At 34.4% G+C, this 19,505-nt stretch overlaps 3 protein-coding genes across 3 annotated transcripts; 2 read left to right on the top strand and 1 right to left on the bottom strand.

The window, feature by feature from the left end:
* Positions 1-982: 982 nt before the first annotated feature.
* LOC108477072 (RING-H2 finger protein ATL48-like) lies at positions 983-3,514 on the top strand. The gene is made up of 2 exons (XM_017779514.2): positions 983-1,450; positions 3,174-3,514. The coding sequence occupies exons 1-2, from the start codon at positions 1,375-1,377 to the stop codon at positions 3,344-3,346; spliced, it is 249 nt and encodes an 82-aa protein (XP_017635003.1). The 5' UTR covers positions 983-1,374; the 3' UTR covers positions 3,347-3,514.
* An 832-nt stretch (positions 3,515-4,346) lies between these two features.
* On the top strand, positions 4,347-12,920 carry LOC108479826 (exocyst complex component SEC10b-like). The gene is made up of 25 exons (XM_017782637.2): positions 4,347-4,712; positions 5,911-5,979; positions 6,117-6,371; positions 6,457-6,531; positions 6,970-7,071; positions 7,433-7,483; positions 7,562-7,667; positions 7,921-8,031; positions 8,263-8,354; positions 8,477-8,645; positions 8,737-8,813; positions 8,931-9,029; positions 9,110-9,200; positions 9,683-9,768; positions 9,858-10,031; positions 10,505-10,558; positions 10,629-10,757; positions 10,846-10,938; positions 11,032-11,178; positions 11,488-11,585; positions 11,810-11,894; positions 12,175-12,233; positions 12,341-12,439; positions 12,524-12,607; positions 12,695-12,920. The coding sequence occupies exons 2-25, from the start codon at positions 5,911-5,913 to the stop codon at positions 12,771-12,773; spliced, it is 2,484 nt and encodes an 827-aa protein (XP_017638126.1). The 5' UTR covers positions 4,347-4,712; the 3' UTR covers positions 12,774-12,920.
* A 427-nt stretch (positions 12,921-13,347) lies between these two features.
* LOC108476570 (RNA-dependent RNA polymerase 2) lies at positions 13,348-17,916 on the bottom strand. Its single transcript, XM_017778809.2, has 4 exons — positions 17,129-17,916; positions 14,819-16,713; positions 14,394-14,544; positions 13,348-14,288 (listed from the first exon to the last, which is right to left on the bottom strand). The coding sequence occupies exons 1-4, from the start codon at positions 17,666-17,668 to the stop codon at positions 13,431-13,433; spliced, it is 3,444 nt and encodes a 1,147-aa protein (XP_017634298.1). The 5' UTR covers positions 17,669-17,916; the 3' UTR covers positions 13,348-13,430.
* Between the last annotated feature and the right edge of the window lie 1,589 nt (positions 17,917-19,505).

Raw genomic sequence — 19,505 nt, 5'->3', positions numbered from 1 at the left:
TAAAAACTAGTTTTCTAAGATGTTTTTGAGGTGCCTTGCTTATAATTAAAATTAAAATTCACCTTCACGAGATAATTATTATTTAATATTATCTAATTAGGATCAAATTTCGTTAATGTGTAATTAAATATCTTGAAATTTTAATTATAAAATTTAACTATCGTATTTAAAATTAAATATTTAATTTATTTTTATATTAGATAAATATAATTATTTATATATGTAATATATATAAATATGAAATAATTTATATTAATTGAATTAAATTAAAATATATATTTAAAAATAATTATGGATAGTGAAATGAATAGACTTGATACATATATATTTTAAGAAAAACATTAACATTTTAATCGAATTTATAATTTCCAAAAAGAAAAATTAAGAATTGGCGTGCCACTAAAATCCCATTGAAGTGATACACCTACTACATTAAATATATAGATGATATTATATGGGTGAGAAGACCCTTTGGGTTTTATATTTAGGACCACACCGCATTTATTGTTATTATTATTAGAGAAGGAGATTTTAATTCTTTTAATGTCATATTCCGATTGGACCGCTCTATTTGGACTCATTCAATTTTCAAATCATATTTATAATTGAATTGAAACTTCATTTTTAGATAAATCTAATTTTAAGTGAAATTAAAATATAAAATAATGTGTTGATGGTTTAACAAAAGAAAATGGTACATGGGAATTATGAAAATGAAAAAGCAGGGAATCTAGGTGAGTTGGTCTTCCCCAAAATTAGCAAAAGTTTAGGGGTGAAGTCCAATAATTGCAAAGCATTGATAAAGTGGTGGTGGAAGGTATAAGTAAAGATTAAGTAAACATAATAAAAGCAAAAGCAAGGATTGCCCACAAAAGTTAAACAAGTGTTTAGCTAAAGTTGCACTTATCATCTTAATTTCTTTTTTATTTTTATTTTGCTTAAAAGCTTTAATGCTTTCGCCTTTACTCTTTCCTCCCACGGAAGTTTTTTTTTTATTAAAAATTGAATTATATTGTTTATTTTTCATTAATAAATTAATTCATATATCTTAATTTAAAGAATAAATCAATATTTTTAAAACTAAATTGATAATCATATAAACAATTTATCAGTCCAACCGATTCAATTAAAAAAATTAATAAAATCTGCAATCTATCTCTGGGTCTCCAGCCACAAAGTCTCAACAACCAGGGGCCAATCTCCATTAAATTGAACAGGCCCTGACTCCATTACAGTTGGGTCAAGTTCATTGGACCTCAAAACCCATTGTTTGAGCTCACTAAGCAATTTCTACATAGAAATTTTGTTAATTTTCCCGAAGCTGAAAGCTATTGCGGCAAGATCCCAGCAGAAGAATATACAGAAAGGTAGAAGATGAGTTCGGGGGAACCTAGTTTCGAAGAATTGTTGGAGGAGAAGAAGCGTGTCAGGAACCCTCTTGTCCCTGTCGGTAATTTTCCATTTCCCCTCTTCAAATTCTCCGATTTTATGCTTGCTTTTTATCTATTTTTTGTATGAAAGATTTGTGGTTCGAATTTTATAGAAATTAAACTTTTGTTTGCTTCAGTTTGTCTTGCAGATCCATAGTTGGAAGGATGTTTCTGATAAAGTTTTTCTAATTTTAAGCTTTCATTAATAAATTGATGTTTCTGATAGCCAGTTTAAGCTACCTAATTAACAACCCCATTGCTAATGCTTTATTCCTTTAAATGAAATCTCAAGTGTGAAAATTGTGTAGCTAAGTGCTTTGATTTGTTATGTGTATGTAGCATATTCTTGGAGTTGCCCTTTTATTTGGCTGCAAAAACACTTCACTTCCTCGATTATGTTGAGTTTTTGCTTAACTAAGCATTGCTTCATGTGGTTACTATCCAAATGGGAGCTGTAAATTAACGTAAATTTCTTAGAGTTACACCTCAAAGTATGTAATAGGACCTTTCGTGGATGATCGGATGCCAACTCTTTGTAATCAATTTGAGTGTATTGCTTTACTCCTTTTTATTGTCTGTTGATGCTTGAGAATTTGCTTGGTCTTATGTTTCTAGCCTCTTGGACTAGTGAGCTGCTTTGTCTCACCTTTGTTTTTTATTTCATGTTAATAGAACTAGTACTGAATGAAACTAGATTGTACCTGTGAGCATATCCATAGTATATCAATATTTGAAATAAAAGTTTTTTATTTTTTAAATTTTCTAGAGGACTTTTTGAAAATTCTCTTCATTGGTTTTTTTGGCCAAGTTTGTATGTTCAACATGAAGCAATGAGCATCCTGTATTTTGGTATTTTATTGTTGCCTGTTTTGCATTTCTTTATTTTTACAAATTTGTCTTTACCAAAGTATTATAATTGTTATTGGCAACTTTTCATTTATAATATGACAATTAGAAGGATCATGCTTCACTGTGAATACCATTACCAGTTCCATTGATGAATTGAATCCTAAGATGCTTGTGTGACTATCAGTTAGTGAGATGCTGTCACTCTTATCAAACCTAGACATGAAGAGTGTCTGTGTAGGAGTTGGGAACCCTGGAAGCTTGTGTCCAAAACCTAATCAATGACCTTCCTTGCATGTTCTATACTATGAACTCCATGTCTTTTTCCAAGGATTTGATTTAATTTATTGGCTACCTAATCATCTTGCAGAGTTCACACTGGGATGGATTATTAAATAGCAAAGAGATTTATATAGTGCTTACAACTTGGTTCAATTCGGTTTTATTTATTGCTATTTTGAACTTCATTTAATGTTTAGGTTGTTTGCTGTTTTCCTTTGTTTTGTTTTCATCTTCAGCTCGATAGCTTGTAGTGCTTTAGGCATTTGCTGCACGTTAGGATGTTGTTAGCTACCTTAAATGCATAATCTAATCAATGCTGAACCGTACTTAACTAATTGAGGGATTAGCTTACTAAGACTTTTGATTGGTGCTCTTGTTGCATTTACCAGGCTTAATTGTGATATTTCATAGTACTAGAATTATATTTGGTATTTTACATTATATCAGGGTTTAGCATCTTAATATGTTGTCAAGGTTTGGAGTCCAAGTAAGATGTTATTTCCAACTGGAACCCGGGTTTATGTAAAACCAATACAATCTTCTTTGCTGTGTGATGCTAGTGGAAACAAATAGTCGTCGAAATTCGTAGCCTCTAATAGATTTGGGCATATACAGGTGCACTTATTACCGCTGGAGTGCTCACTGCGGGGTTGATCAGTTTTAGACAAGGAAATTCTCAGTTGGGTCAGATGCTGATGCGAGCTAGGGTGGTAGTTCAGGGAGCTACAGTTGCTCTTATGGTTGGCACTGCATACTACTATGGGGATAATCCCTGGAAATCGAGTTAGAACACTCAGTTTCTTGGTTGCAACCATTATATTGTTTTTATTTTGATATGCAATTTCTTTTTATAGCTATAAATGTTGAACAAAAGCATCATACCAAGAAAGCAAATGCCCTCAGATTGATATAGTTTGGGAATAAATTAAATATGCTCTATGCATGTCTTATTCTAAGATATTATTATTTAGTACATATGTATATGTAATGTTGAATATGTATTTGTTTAAGGCCCAAAGGATAGGGACAAAGAACCAGCTGCTCAGGGGGCAGCGAAATTTAATTTTGGTTTTCGAAAAAATTAATTAAAATTTTATATTAAATAATTTGAGTTACGCAATTCTGTGAAATAAAAGCTAAAACCGAAAAAAAAAAACAATATCTCTCACGTCAAATAAATAAATCTATGCCTTCTAATCTAATTCGCTTGACACGGCCGTTTATCTACCAAATCGGGAAGGCGACTAATCAGATTTTATCCTATCATCAAACAGTATTTATTCTAGTTAATCACTCAAAAATCAGTAATTATCTTTAACTTTTATCACAATCATTTTAATCTAAATAATATTATCTAAACAGTAATTAGCTTGATCCAATTAATTTATCATATTTGTTTAAATTTAAAATCAATTTTATCTTAAAATTATATATAAAATTTAGTTTAATGTGTAATTGTATAGATGAATTTTAATTTGGTACAATTATATATTTGCATGCAATTTTAGTTTTGATTCAATTATAAATAAATACTTTAATTTATTTTATATTGAAAAAGTGCAATTATTTCTATATGCAATATATAGATATAAAATGATGCTACATAAATAATTGTGTTAATAATTTGTAAAAATTGAGTAAATTAAAATTTTTGTATAAAATTATACAAAATTAAAATTTTAATTATATATTAAATTAAAATTCTGTATAATTTTAAAATTTATCTTTATTTTTCCCGCAATCATGATGATAAAATTTTGTTGGAATATCATAGAAGAATTTTATTATTATCATCTAACGTCAAAATTAATTTAATTTTATGTGCACAATTTATTTACCTTTTATTCCTATCCAAAAAGGGTAAAGAAAAGGAAAAAAGAAAAACATTTCTCGCTAAATCCGTCAAGTCAATTTCTAAAACGAAGACGGGAAGCCGTTTCAACCCGAGTAGCTAAAGCTTAAAGCTAATCCTCTTCCATTATTTGATTAAAAGAAAAAGAAAGCCCATTGATCAAGTCTCATCGCCAAAGATCACCGCTGGTTTTGGGGTGCCTTCAATCCATCCCTGAAATCTGGTTCCCCATTCCGTCCCCAGCTCAGCTCTCTTTCTAAAATACAACTCCTGATTTAGCTTTTTAATTTTTGTGGATCAAGGTTAGATCAACTAAATTTCTTGATATCTCAGCAAATTTCTTTACTTATCGCCTTTTAAGCTATATTCTTTTATGAGCTCCGCACGATTATATATTTTTGCATGTTGAGATTTTGATGAAAGCAATCTCACCTAGAGCCTGACTTCTAGCTAAAATCCCATTTTACTTCTTTTTTATTTATTGAAGACTTTTTCATATGAAATTGCAATATGTTTTAAAGTTATATCTTTTTTAATAAAGTTCTAGGTAGTCTTTTATATACGTGTAGTACTAGCTGATATCAATTTTGGTTAGTCTTCCCGTCTTTGAAGCTTAAGAGGATAAAACTTATTATATTATAAGGAATTTTGATGGTGTTCATGGGAAAATGGGGAAGGAAAGGTTGGTAAAATTCTTGCTCAACCAGTGGGTGCCACGCAAGATCTACATTGGACATTTAGATTCCATGTAAGCTTCCGGTTAGTATTCCCGTTTGAAGGGCTGCTGAAAGGGCTAGATTAACACTGAAAAGGTTTAGGACTGATTGTGTACAAGTTGTAGAACGAATGAAAAAAGACTAGGTTTTAGGACAAATTATTCTTATCTCAAGAAATGTATATTAGGTAACAACTGGTTAAAGAATTATGATGTTAGTTTCCCCAACAAATGACTGAAAGGTCTAGGTGGTTTATGGGATTGGTTCTCTTTCAAATAGTTAGACATGTTAGTTTTGGTCCTAGATTTGTTGTTGTTCATTTGGAAAGTAAGGTAAATCCGAGTTATCTCTATTGGATGGGTAATTCATGTAATTTTGCAATGCTTCTGTTGGGTTGTCACTAAAAGAAATTTAGCACTTGACATTCTAGTTGAATCCTTATGAGTTGGTCGATCACAGTTAGATGAGCATTCACTGAATTGTAACTAAGCTGTGTATTGAAGGTAAGTTTTTTGTTCCCATTTGTTTCTATTTGGTAGCAGAGAAAATGGAGGGCCATACAGAAATATACCAAATGAAGTGTTTTATTTTTTATTTCTAAGGCAATTAATGTACTGGATCAAGTTAGGACACAATGGGATATTTAGTTTGCCTTGCGTTATTTTTTTTTTTAATGTTTCTTATCTTAAAATTAAGCTGTTGCTAGGGTTTTTCTTTTCTGCCTATCAAGAACTTTGATTATGGTCTAATGTTACTTTTGTTTGATTTAATCTGTGTCAAATAGATGCCAGAGAGGTCAAAATCTTCTTCTGTAAGTAATCTTCCACTCATCCTGGACATTGATGACTTTAAGGTAATGATTCTAACCACCGATTTAAGCTTTCCATTAGTTAAAGATTGTGATTGGCCAAAAAGAAGACTGTCAGAGCCTCTTTTAGTGTTCTCATTGGATGCCTTTGGATAACTTTATGGTTGAATGTCAACTGGCAGGGTGATTTTTCATTTGATGCATTATTTGGGAACCTGGTTAACGAGCTCCTGCCATCTTTCCAAGAAGAAGAAGCAGATACAGCAGGTGGACATGGCCTTGGTGGGACTGAGGCTCTACCAAATGGACATGCCCGTGCCTCTTCCGATGCAGCAAAATTTGCACAAGGAGACTCTATCCCTCTATTTCCAGAAGTAGATGCTTTGCTATCACTGTTCAAGGATTCTTGTAAAGAGTTGATTGATCTTCGAAAGCAGGTCTATTCTATAATAGTTGGTGTTGGGTTTGGCAAAAGCTGTAGGATTCATATTGATGTTTTTATTTTCTTGATATGGGATGAAGGTTGATGGAAGACTCTACAATCTCAAGAAAGAGGTTTCTACTCAAGATGCTAAGCACCGGAAGACACTAACTGAGGTGTGTCAGCAGAATTCCTTCACACCTTTTCTTTTGAAGCATTCATGTGGAAATGTTATTACAAGAAAGAAGTAATTATTTCTTTCGTGCCTAACATTATTTTAGAGAAAGTATTTGTCTTTTGGATATTTCTATATAATAAAACTAAAAAAAGAAAGATGAAGTCCTATAGTTTCACTGATTTTTGCTTGTAAGGACTTTAAGAAAACAAAATAGTGAATATTGAGATAAAAAGGTCTTTTAAAAAAAAAAAAAAAAAAAGGAGCACCCTGCCTTGACTTGAACAGCAACAACATGGAACTATGCCATTATGTCAAAAATCTGCTCAAAAGTTTTGGATTTTTCAAATTTCAAGTTTTTGGGTGAAAGTGAATTTCAAAAAATATGAGTTACCATTGGGTTATAAACTGATTAGTTTTATTTCTTATTTTTCTCCAGCTGGAAAAAGGAGTAGATGGATTGTTCGACAGCTTTGCGAGACTGGATTCACGTATTTCAAGTGTTGGGCAGACTGCTGCGAAAATAGGAGATCATTTGCAGGTAAGAATTAACAGTAAATGACTTAGTAAAATTTTTTAAATTCCTTTGTTAGGATATTTTGTGATTAGATTATTATCTTTTATTGTGTTTTGATTCATTTTAAACTCTTATTTTGAATTCTTGTTTGCTGAATATTGCTCTATAAATACTCTAAATTCAATCAATGAAAAGCATGCTTCATTTTACCTTATTCACAGTTTTCTTTATGGTAACCAGAGCCTTCAAAGCTCTATTTGTATTGGCTGCATTAACCAGTATTGTCTGATCCTAGTTGGTTGTCATCATGTGATGGATCTTATTGCTAAAAATTGAAGTTTTTTATGGCATTCCCTGAATGCATTATTTGGTACTTTCTTGTCAGAGTGCAGATGCTCAGCGTGAAACTGCTAGTCAGACCATAGAGCTTGTAAAGGTACTTTGAGTTAGTGTGTTTTATCTGCTATCTGTTGCTTAAGTTGCTTTAACGCTTTGACAATTTAATACCTTGCAGTACTTGATGGAGTTTAACAGCAGTCCGGGCGATCTAATGGAACTCTCACCTCTATTTTCTGATGACAGCCGTGTTGCTGAGGCTGCTTCAATTGCACAGAAATTGCGTAAGATGACATCACTTTTCCAAAAGCTTTAGTTACTGCACATTATTCTTGAGCTCTTTGAGTTACCAAATCTGTACATGAAAACTGACTGACTGAATGTGATACAATGTATCTGATATGACCATTCTAAACTGTAACTGGCAAAATGTAACATATTTGACTATAGGAACTCATTTCCGTAACTGGAAAACTTAAATATCTATTCATGCTTTATGAATAGTTTTTACCTTTCATGTCATTTTGTTAATTTTAGGATCATTTGCTGAGGAGGATATTGCCAGAGCTGTACCGTCAGTTGTGGGAAGTGCAACTGCCAGCAGAGGATTGGAAGTTGCTGTTGCTAATCTTCAGGAGTACTGCAATGGTATGTTAACTATTTTGTTATACTTGCCTAACATGAAACCTGTTCAATAAATGAGAATGATAAATGAGTGAGTTTTAGTGGATTATGATGTAAATTTTGTAAGTTGATTTTGTTATCTCGAGAATTTGTAGAAGCTTTAGAATTAAATCGTGAAGGGGGGCGGGGGGGAATCCACAAAATTCCGTGTTATAAATGGTCTCTCTGACTTTATCTTCTCCGAACTCTCTGTAGAATTGGAGAACAGATTGTTATCTCGGTTTGATGCTGCATCACAGAGAAGGGAGTTGTCTACCATGTCTGAATGTGCTAAAATTTTATCTCAGGTAATAATTAATTGTATATGTAGTTGTTTATCCTCTATAAAATTGAATTCAAGTATTAATTTCCTCGATTAGAGCAGGAATCTTGTTAACCAATTTTGAATATTTCTCTTCCATAAATGCAGTTTAACAGGGGCAGCAGTGCCATGCAACATTATGTGGCAACCCGTCCAATGTTCATTGATGTAGAAATCATGAATTCAGACACCAGATTAGTTCTTGGCGACCAGGGTTCTCAAGCTAGTCCTAGCAATGTCGCTCGTGGGCTTTCTTCATTATACAAAGAAATCACAGGTTGAGAGAGTTGTTGTGTATTGATCGATCCTTAAGTCAAGAGTTTTAGTTCACCAATAAACATTTCATGTGTTTGCTGTTTATCTTGCAGATACTGTGCGCAAAGAAGCAGCAACAATTATGGCAGTATTCCCGTCTCCTAATGATGTTATGTCAATTTTAGTTCAGGTTCCTTGAAGAATCAGTCCTTCATGTTCCCTTTTTATTGAATTTAATCAATTTATATGCAACCCCATTATATCTACCTGTTTTCTAGTTATATTTGGTTTCTTATGCCATATGCAGCGAGTTTTGGAGCAGAGAGTTACTGCTCTTTTAGACAAATTATTACTGAAGCCATCTCTTGTGAATCCTCCTCCCATGGAGGAAGGCGGACTTTTATTGGTGAGTAAAACCTACAGAAAATGCATCCATAATTAAAAGTAACAAACTTTAACTTTACACATTCCACTTGAGGCTTTCAGTATTTGAGAATGCTAGCTGTGGCATATGAGAAGACCCAGGAACTTGCTAGAGAGCTACGAGCCGTTGGATGTGGTGATTTGGATGTTGAAGGTAACCATATGACAGTAGCTTCTTTGCAAATCTCCTTGTAGTACATATTCCTTTTATAATTTTAAATACCTATTGGAATCAAATATAATTATTGGTTAACTACTATATGGTTGAACATGGTCATTTAGAAATGTTGATGGGATTAAATAAAAAATAAACTAAAGTGATGGATGATGGTTGTGTCAGATGAATTAGAAAATTTAATCAAATGTACAATATGGGGTTTCAATCTAGCGATATGATGTAACATTATATTCTTGATATTTTGTGAGGTTGTCCAAATTCACAAAGGTTGTTTTGGATTTGATTCTTTCATATGTAATTCTTTTATCTGAATAGATAATTGTTTTACTAACCTTATCAAAAGTTATGACCATTGACATGTATTAATTTAACAATAAGATTTTAGTAGAAAGTCAATTGCTCTTACATAATTTTTTCATGTTTTATCACCGTAATGACGAAATTGCTTGTTGTTACAGGTCTCACAGAGTCTCTATTTTCATCTCACATGGATGAATATCCTGAACATGAACAAGCATCTCTCGGACAACTGTATCAAGCAAAGGTTTGTGAATTTGCCATGCTTGTTCCCTAAAGTTCAAGTGCTTGATTTGCTTCATTCTTGCAGCTTGTAACATCTGTGATCTGGTGCAGTTGGATGAACTGCGTGCTGAAAACCAGAATGTTTCTGATTCAACTGGAACTATAGGGCGCTCTAAAGGGACTTCAGTGGCTTCTTCGCATCAGCAAATATCTGTTGCAGTTGTGACAGAGTTTGTACGGTGGAATGAAGAAGCATTAACCAGATGCACTTTATTTTCGTCTCAGGTAATAATTTATCCACCAATCAGAGGTATGCTCTGTTAATTGTGTAGTATTTGCAGCTCAAGAGAGACACTGCATATAAGAATTGGCTTAGCAGTTAGCACCCAAAAAAAAGGGTTTTAAGGAAAAAAAGACATGCTTTCGAATGTTTCTATTATGGATTAACTATTAATTGTTGTTGTTCTTAAAGTTTTGTCTAAATCTTAACCTTCCAGTGGGTTTCTTAATGTGCTTGCTGATGTAATGCGTTGATTTAAAAACTCTTAAATCTTGCAATTCAGAGGCCTTATCCGCCACCATGACAGTGATAAATAAAATATAGCTAATGTGACATGATAGGATATATTAAAATTAAGCATGCATTATGCAACAGAATGCTAGTGTGGTAAAAAGAGAAAAGGGTGGGAGACCAAAAGAACCAGATATTATGACATAAATGAGATCAATTATTAACTGAATTGCAATGTCTTTGACAGCCTGCAACACTTGCAGCCAATGTAAAAGCAGTGTTCACTTGCCTACTTGACCAAGTAAGTTGGTTTTAAACATGTTGGTTGTCTGGATTTTTGTCTAGGTACTTAATTTAACTCATTTTTTTAGGTCAGCCAATATATTACTGATGGACTGGAACGGGCTAGAGATAGCTTGACTGAGGCTGCAGCCATGAGGGAAAGGTTTGTGCTAGGTACAAATCTTAGTAGAAGGGTGGCTGCTGCAGCTGCTTCTGCGGTAAATACCTGATTATGACATTGTTCATGAATTTTGAGTTCAATTTAAACCAAAAAAATGGAAATAAGATTAATGACCTGATGTGCAGGCAGAAGCTGCAGCAGCTGCTGGTGAGAGCAGTTTCAGATCTTTCATGGTTGCTGTACAGCGTTGTGGCAGTAGCGTGGCCATAGTTCAGCAAGTATGTTGCATTTCTTGGTGGTTTCTGAAGTTAACTATGAAAGAATATTATAGTATTATGAATATTTGAACCTATCTTACCTTTTATTTGTAGTACTTTGCAAATTCTATATCTCGGCTCTTATTGCCTGTTGATGGTGCTCATGCTGCTTCTTGTGAAGAAATGGCTGCAGCAATGTCTAGTGCAGAGGGTGCTGCTTATAAAGGGCTTCAGCAATGCATTGAAACTGTGATGGCTGAGGTCAGTTACTAACATCCAGTCTTCCATTTAGATTTTTCTGGACAACTCTATTGGGGAGGTTGTCAGATTCGGTAATGTCGGGTGTGCTCAATTTTTTTAAGTTTTCCTTATATTTGGAGGGTGGGACTTCCACAGCAGTGTCTGATTGATGTGTCAGCTACTTGTTTTCATTGAATCTTCTTTTCACCCCCTACATGGTGCCTATTTTTTAACTCTTATTTCTCACCAAGCTTATAGATTTTTCCTAGTATTTTGCTCTCTTCAGTTTTCTTAATTATCAGCTATTATCTTGTTGAAAATCCTTTGTAGGTTGAACGATTATTATCAGCTGAGCAAAAGGCAACGGATTACCGCTCACCTGATGATGGAATGGCTCCGGATCATCGTCCTACAAATGCCTGCACAAGGTTTGTCCTTTTAGTCAACTTTTGTGGGTTCGATTTGGAAACATTAGAATTATCAAACTCCATTTCCTATAGTATTTTTTGCTTGGTTATCTTTTACTTTTTTGTTGTCTGCTTGTTAATTGAAACTCCATTTTTCCAGTTTACAGTAGCTATCTTCTTTAGTTCTGCAGCTATGAAAAACAAATTGGTTTATTTCATTTTCTTGTCTTCTTTTCCATGTTTAGAGTTGTTGCTTATCTTTCTCGGGTTCTGGAGGCTGCGTTCACTGCACTAGAGGGTCTTAACAAACAAGCATTCCTGACTGAACTGGTATGATGCTTTCATTTAATATTCCCTTGATTATATTGTGCATAATTTCATGACTTAGAGTGTGCTGAATTTTTGTGTACAAGCAAGATTAGTTTGCATGCTATAGGCAAAGATATGCATGCACTTGTAAAATCTCCCTTGATTATTTTCTGTAATTTTGTTTTGTGGTATGTGGTATTAAGTTTCTTTTTCTTGTCTATTATCATTTTTCCTGTTTCTGTTTTTACTAATGAATATACTACATTTTGAAAGGTTAAACTGTGAATCCTATATCTTTCAGGGAAATCGCTTGTACAAAGGACTACTTAATCATTGGCAGAAGTTTACTTTTAATCCGAGGTATTTGACCTTGCTCTAATGTTTCTACTTTGTTTAACAGTGAGGACCTCTTGTGTGCTTCGTTTGCATGTGACTTTTGAATCATTTATATACCTACTAATTTGCAGTGGAGGACTAAGACTGAAGCGTGACATAACAGAGTATGGAGAATTTGTGCGTAGTTTTAATGCTCCTTCTGTTGATGAGAAATTTGAACTCCTTGGAATGTAAGTAATTTTGAATTCAAAAAAGTTTGGACCACTGTTTTTGACATTTAAACCTGTATTTCATTGGTAACTGTTCTGTCTCAGCTTGGCCAATGTTTTTATCGTTGCTCCTGAAAGTCTGTCCAGTTTGTTTGAGGGCACACCTAGTATCCGGAAAGATGCACAAAGGTATAGCTCATGCTATTGATATTCATCTTTGCAAATTACATTTGAGACTTTTATGTGTTATGACATTGGGTTTGGCTTGAAATTCAGGTTTATTCAGCTTAGAGAAGACTTCAAGAGTGCGAAGCTTGCATCTAGGCTCAGCTCTTTATGGTCGGGTTCTAGTTGATGTAGAGGTGGGGTTGTTGTTGGTATTCAAATATGTAGCTCTCTTTGTTTGTCGTTGTTTTTGGACAATTTATCATCTCAACTCAAGCATTTTCCTTGGTTTTGAGGCCCCAATACCAAGCAAGAGCTGATTCCAGAGAATACATAATACATATTAGGATATTGATTTGTCAGTTTTCATTTCTAGCATTCAAGGAGATTCATGACGGACGTGACGCAGAGATTTAATATTATATCCAAATGATCCCGCCTAACGTCTACACAATTTTTACTTTGTGGTGACAATAAATACAAAATGAATTTTCTTCTATGCCTACTTAATTTATCATTTTAATTTAATATATCTGAATACAATACTACATTTTTTAATTTAAATGTTAACTTGTATCTTCTCAAAAAATTATCATCCAGAGTACCAAAACAAGAAGCCAAGATGAAAATTTTACCACAATCTTGGACCATTCATTATAATTTTTTCATATTAATTTTTTATTTTAAATTTTTAGATTTATTTTAATTATATATTAAATAAAAATAAAAATAAAATTGCAGTTCTTAAATTTTAAATGCCTTGATTTTCCCTACCCAAATCCTTTCAAATCATTTCAAATTAGCGAGACAGCAGTTTACATTCACAGGAGAATATTATTAAATTTGGTCATTCCATGGATGATTCATCACCTGAAGTATGCCTTCTTGGGGACTTAATGTAGACATTATCGAATTTCGGTCGGTTTCTCTGAATTTCTCGGCTATTCAGAAACTTATTCCGAGATTTAATCCTCAGTAAAATGTCTCCAACAATCCATGGAAAGCTCAAGGAATTCATCCTTTCCTCGAAGTAATTCGGGTGGTATGTCACATAATACCATGCTGAGGCAAGTTTTTGATGCTCATCAGCCTTGCTGCAGCTACTCTTAAACCATTCTTTAGCTTCTCTCTGTAGGTCCTTGACAGATAACACGATTCGTTCCTTCATTTCTCCATATCTCCGGTTGTCTCGGAGCAAAAACTGTGCTTTATTGTACATGTTACCTGTCAGAATCTCATCCTCGTACTCTACATCATAATAACTCATCAACAAGCTCATTCTCTCTTCATACATCTCTTTATGGGTCTCCGCAACTGATATCAGCGACTCAAAGCCATTTACTTCCAGGTCATGATCATAAGCTAACTCGGCCATCTCTTTTGTCCAAACAAACTTTGACCTTATTTGCACTGTGGAGTTGATTGTAGCACGGTACAGTTTTCCTAGTACACCAGAGGAAGTATACATGGGTTTGTTTCCCCTTTGCATGAAGTCCGGAAACTCCCTTGGTTTCAGAGCACGAGGCATCTCAGCCGGCGCTCCTGTCTTGGCAAAATCAACAGCCATAGAGTGAAGAGTAGCCAATGCTAGACAGTTTTCACTGCGCGCTTTGTCTGGTTCACGATCAGCATGCACTAGATGTGCAGTAGAAATGGCACCCAAAGTATCGTTGATCATGTAGTCAACAAAAAACTTCTGAATTTCCTGCAAAAATTTCAGCAAAGGATAAGGATGAAAAAAAAAAAATAACTAAATACAAATCTTCCCAAGTTTCATCACATCAGAAATTCCAGCTCAGTTTCAAACTACCTCCAAGGTCACCTCATGATCCATTATCCGAGGTCTTTGTCCAGTGTAGTCCATTGGCGGCTCAGTTTGACATGGGATGAGATCTTTGTCCCAGCTTATGAAAAACTGGTCCCCATCAAGATCACCACCCGAGCATTCATTTGGATGCGGTCTACAAGATCAAATTGTAGGCGTTAGCCACACCAATCTATTTAAGATCCAAAAATAACCAAGAGTAACCACCTCTTGTTGCCATAAATGGCATCAGACACATTGTTCTCCAGGAATAGTAAGACAAACACAAAATCTTGTAAGTGACCTCAAGATCAGAAAATGATAGGAACAAACACGTGGTAGCAACTATTTCATATAGGGGAGCAGAGTATATTGAGTTTTCCATGAAGAATACGAAAACAAGAGTTAAGTTAAACCGTGAACCAAAATACCTTTCACCTTTCTCGGGGAAAACAAGGCAATCCACCAAACCCTTCTCTTCTAGTTGGGGTTCATAAACAGCCTCAAGGACTCTGACATCCCCGGGATGAAGGCAAGGATTTTTTGTGACAACCACCTTTCCTATCACTATAGCTGTTTCCTCATCCACCTTGCGAAAGTAACTTTGGTCTGCACATTCTAGTTCTGCTTTTTTCATTTTTATGCAGAGATAAACTTGACCATAATTCAGTGTACCAGTTTCGTCCAAACAACCAATTAAGATCCGGCCCTTTGGAACAAATATACGGCACCTGCTTTTTAGATCAGACAGTAGATTCTCATAATGTGCTTGAAGCATCATTGAGAGGTAAGGTTGGACATTTGGCTCATAAAACTGAAGCATTTCAACCAGAATGTTCTTGGAATTAACTCCACCTAAACTTTGTAAGGTATCCAAAGCTGCTTCTCTATTTGTTACCATTTTGCCCAGCAGACACAGTTGTTCCTCTTGCATTCTCTCAAAAACTTCATCCTTGATGCCCAAGGTGGAGAAGAGAGTAACAATTTCTCGATTCAAAAAGCAAGGCATGGACTCACTCCATTTGGTGACATTAAGCATCCTGACTTTAGATTCAAACTTTAGCATGCTATCACGCAGAGACATCTTCCAAAAGGAGTTACGGTCAACAGCAACAACACCTTTGTAACCACCATATCTTATTTGAAATGCCGATGGAATGTGATTCAATCCACACTTCTCAGCAACTTGTCTAGCAAAAGGCAGAGAAATTTTCCCTATACCATCAGAGAAGCAATAATTAATGCCATCAGTTTTAACTTCAATATCATCAATAATCTCCACATCCTGCACAGGGACCACAAGAGTCGGCATCGAGGAACTAAACAATTGACCCATTCTTGAAGCACACTTAGATATGCTACGTATCTTCTTGAAGCATCCCATCCATTCTCTAATATCTTCTGCTTTAACCTCATCATTGGACGCAAACATCCAGACAGAATTCGATCGAAGCTGACTAGCAGAAAATGCCAGAAACTTAAATCTCTTATCTCCAATAACAATTCCATTCTGAAGAACAGACAATATCCTGTCATATATTTTTGTTTTGAAAGGTCTAGAAAAAACACCCAGATGCACACCAGTAGAAATGGCATTTGCAGAAAGCTTACTCCAATCTTCTTCAACAAAAGTGACTCTCATAAAATCTGAAGCATATTCTGCAAAGTTCTTTACCACATAATTAGCTGTTTCTAGCTCAGGACCCAAGCAATAAATCTTTGTAGGCGTAATTAGGGCTCTATGACAGCTCATGACATTGTGATTTTTTAACCTTTCAGAAACAGATAAAGGAATTCGGTAGTTTTTTCCCGTAGGTAATTTTGCTTTCACAAATGAAACGGGATTATAGCAAGGGGACTGCAGCAGGCGAAGCTTCTGCAGAATCATTACAGCAGTTTCGACAGGCAAGACACTGAGGATACCAATCAGATCAGTGTCCACTGCAGCAATGCTAATTTTTTGAGTATGAACAAGGGCATTGAGCTGAAAAAGGATCTCATATGCTAACTTGGAATCTGATGGGAACTTTACGAGCGGAACAATTTCTGATGGAGATGAGAATTCTCCCCTGGCCTCTAAAGATGGAGATTGGATGTCTTCTCTATAACACGGGAGATATGTAGACATATCCGAGATTGAAAATCCTGCATTAAATTCCCAATAAAACGAAGTCGATTGCCCAATCGATTTTATCCTTGAAAAATCTGTTGTTCGAACCCAAAGGAAGTCAAACTTCTCCTTGCATATATGATACCGATCCGTACTGAATTTGGAAGCCACATTCGGCCCAGATACTTTCCGATATATCCTTGGAGCATACCTAACCTGGAAATAATAGTTATCCAAAAACCATTCCACACAATTAACACAATTAATAGTTTTCAACATATGTACCTCAGCAGTATATTACATCTAAAATAATTGCATACTAGTTCTTCCATGGCATTACGAAATCAATTAACTCCATGGTGGAAACATTAATGATATTTCTATAAGTGCAATTTTCTTGTTCAAAATGATATTAACAAGCTCAATAAACTGCAAACATAGGCTTACTGGAAAGTACACATAACATGAATAAGCTCGGTTGTTTCAGTTCTCTAGCTATGAAATCTTTATAACAAATCCCCGTTAAAAGAATGACAGTAAACATGAAATAATGCTCAAAATTGCAAATAGCCAACCATGTAATAGACTGAAAACACGTAATTGGTTAGTAGCGATGATGAAAAAAGCATACCCTCAAGAGAAGAGCATTGCATGCAGAGCCATCGAAGCAGCAGCCAACAGTCTCAAAAAGATCATCAAACAGAAAATCAAGCTTGTAACACTCTCCATCGGTCCATACCCAAAATTCCAATCTCCTTCTCTCGGGCATGATCCAACCTCTCACACCCTCCCAGCGCTCCAAGACACGCAAGCAATCATCACTAGACATAAAACCCGCATGAAGGACTCCACCATCAAGCCTATGGTCGGCCCTGATGGGTCTGGGGATGATGTCATCATAAGTTCGAGAGAGTTTAAGAGAATGGGACTTGAAAAGGAGGTGATCGTGGCGGGAGAGACGAAGGGCATCGGACATAGCTTGGGGAGCAGCGAACTGCACTCTGCCGAAACCACGAGACTTCCAGTTGTTGCGGTCGGTAGAGATTTCAATGGCGAAGACGGAATCAGGGCCGAGCTTGGACTCGAAGAAGTCTAAGAGGTCTTTGGCAACGGCGGTTTGGGGTATGTTGGTGAGCCGTAATGTGGGTCTCTCTATCTCCATACCATCCATCACCTCTCTTCTCTCACAAGGTTTTGCTTTGCCTTCCAGTGTTTGCTTTTGCCTCGGTTTCAGTCTACTACTGCCGGCTAGTGGCGCGGTGGTTTACACCCTTTTTTTTCCTTTACTTTTTTTTTTTTTTCTTTTTTCACAGAAGTTTTATGATTATTTAACTTGGGCCAAGGTTTTTTATCCTTTGGAATTGGAGTTATATACGCATCGGAAATAAAAAAAAAAAAACTATTAACTATATCATTACTCACCCAATTGTTTCCCTTAAATATAAATATAATTAAGAGACGATGATGTGATTTTTTTTATCTGATATAATAACATATTTGATCCTCAATATTTATATATTATTATATGTTCATTCCTAAAATCTAGTATGGTAATAAAAAATGCAAAAGGATTTTATTTATGTTTCTGTTGATTCGCAAAATCCAATTCTCCAAACATCATGCCTATAAATGAAAATAACAAAAGTTGGGTTGATGCAATAACATCAACCCACCACTTATCCTTGAAGTGGAACCTTTTTGGAGTTGATTCAGGCTTACATTAATGCCGTTACTTTTCATAGTAGAGATGATAGAATCAGGATGTTGGGAAAATTATTTAATTAAATACAGTTGAGGATAACATTTATAAATATGAATGATTAAATTTACTGAATTATTTAGAATTGAGATTGATCACATTTATCATTATTATAGGTCACATTTATCATTTTCGTTAACCATTTCACGGAGAGTGATTAAAACATAAACGATTTAAAATGTTTGTGATGAAATTGGAATTTTTAGAGTTTTATTACCAAAATAGAAACACAATAATAAATAATAATTAGGTGATTAATGATATATTTTACCTAGAGGTGTGCATGGGCGGGGCCACCCGGTCTAGCCCGAAGGCCCGCCCAAAATGTGGGAGAGTTTGGGCAAAAATATAGGTCCGAAAAATGGGCTAGAATAAAAAAATAAGGCCTGTTTAAAAAACTGGTCGGGCCTTGGGTAAGGCATTTTTGCCTGGCTCACCAAATTTTACCAATTCACTACATGAAAAAAAATCTATTTTTTAATATTAATTTTTTTATTTTCTCCTATTTTGCTAATATTTACTATTATATTGCTACTATTTTGTTGTTATTGTTTGGATATTATATAAAACTTATTTTATGGTTAATTTTATTATTATTTTAAAGATATTTGCTAATTTTGTTATTATTTTAGAGATATTTGCTTGTTAAATTGCATCTATTTTAGTATTATTTAAGTATACATATTTTTTAAAATAATATAAAAATTAATATGGGCGGGCCGGGTCGGGCTCGAGTTTTAATATTTTTATTCGGGTCGGGCTTGGGCAAAATTTTAGGCTCATTTTTCGGTCGGGCCTGGTGCAGGCCTAACAAATGGGCCTAAATTTTAGTTGGGCTCAGCCATGCACGCCTCTAATTTTACCCTAACAATGTAGTAGTTTTCTTTTTTAAGGAAATTATTAAAATAAGAAACTAAAATGTTATCAAATGGTTTTATTTTTTGCTTTTATTTTATTGTATCCTAAAAATTTAGGGTACACCTTAAAATAATACATAAATTCTGATTTAATGTTTAATTTAATACATTAATTTTAATTTAGTGTAATTATACATATGAAACTTTGATTGTGGTTCAAATTTATACATAAAACTTTAATTTTGATTCAATTATATATATTTAAATAAATAAATACATTAATTTATTTTATATTAGAAAAATATAATTATTTTTATATGCAATATATAAACGCAAAATAATGCTACATCAATAATTATGTTAATAATTTTAATCAAATCAAAAGTTGATAT

The sequence above is a fragment of the Gossypium arboreum genome, chromosome 12 (assembly GCF_025698485.1).
Source record: "Gossypium arboreum isolate Shixiya-1 chromosome 12, ASM2569848v2, whole genome shotgun sequence".
NCBI classification, from domain to species: domain Eukaryota; kingdom Viridiplantae; phylum Streptophyta; class Magnoliopsida; order Malvales; family Malvaceae; genus Gossypium; species Gossypium arboreum.
This window is presented reverse-complemented; position numbering and strand designations above follow the sequence as displayed.

Excerpts from the sequence above, each read along its gene's own strand:
- LOC108477072 (XM_017779514.2), top strand. The coding sequence starts at position 1,375 with ATGAGTTCGGGGGAACCTAGTTTCGAAGAATTGTTGGAGGAGAAGAAG. Across the intron at positions 1,451-3,173 it reads GAACCCTCTTGTCCCTGTCG|GTGCACTTATTACCGCTGGA; the intron begins GTAATTTTCCAT and ends GGGCATATACAG.
- LOC108479826 (XM_017782637.2), top strand. The coding sequence starts at position 5,911 with ATGCCAGAGAGGTCAAAATCTTCTTCTGTAAGTAATCTTCCACTCATC. Across the intron at positions 9,201-9,682 it reads TGGTGATTTGGATGTTGAAG|GTCTCACAGAGTCTCTATTT; the intron begins GTAACCATATGA and ends TTGTTGTTACAG. Across the intron at positions 10,559-10,628 it reads TCACTTGCCTACTTGACCAA|GTCAGCCAATATATTACTGA; the intron begins GTAAGTTGGTTT and ends TCATTTTTTTAG.
- LOC108476570 (XM_017778809.2), bottom strand. The coding sequence starts at position 17,668 with ATGGATGGTATGGAGATAGAGAGACCCACATTACGGCTCACCAACATA. Across the intron at positions 14,545-14,818 it reads TTCCCCGAGAAAGGTGAAAG|ACCGCATCCAAATGAATGCT; the intron begins GTATTTTGGTTC and ends TTGATCTTGTAG. Across the intron at positions 14,289-14,393 it reads ATCATGAGGTGACCTTGGAG|GAAATTCAGAAGTTTTTTGT; the intron begins GTAGTTTGAAAC and ends AAATTTTTGCAG.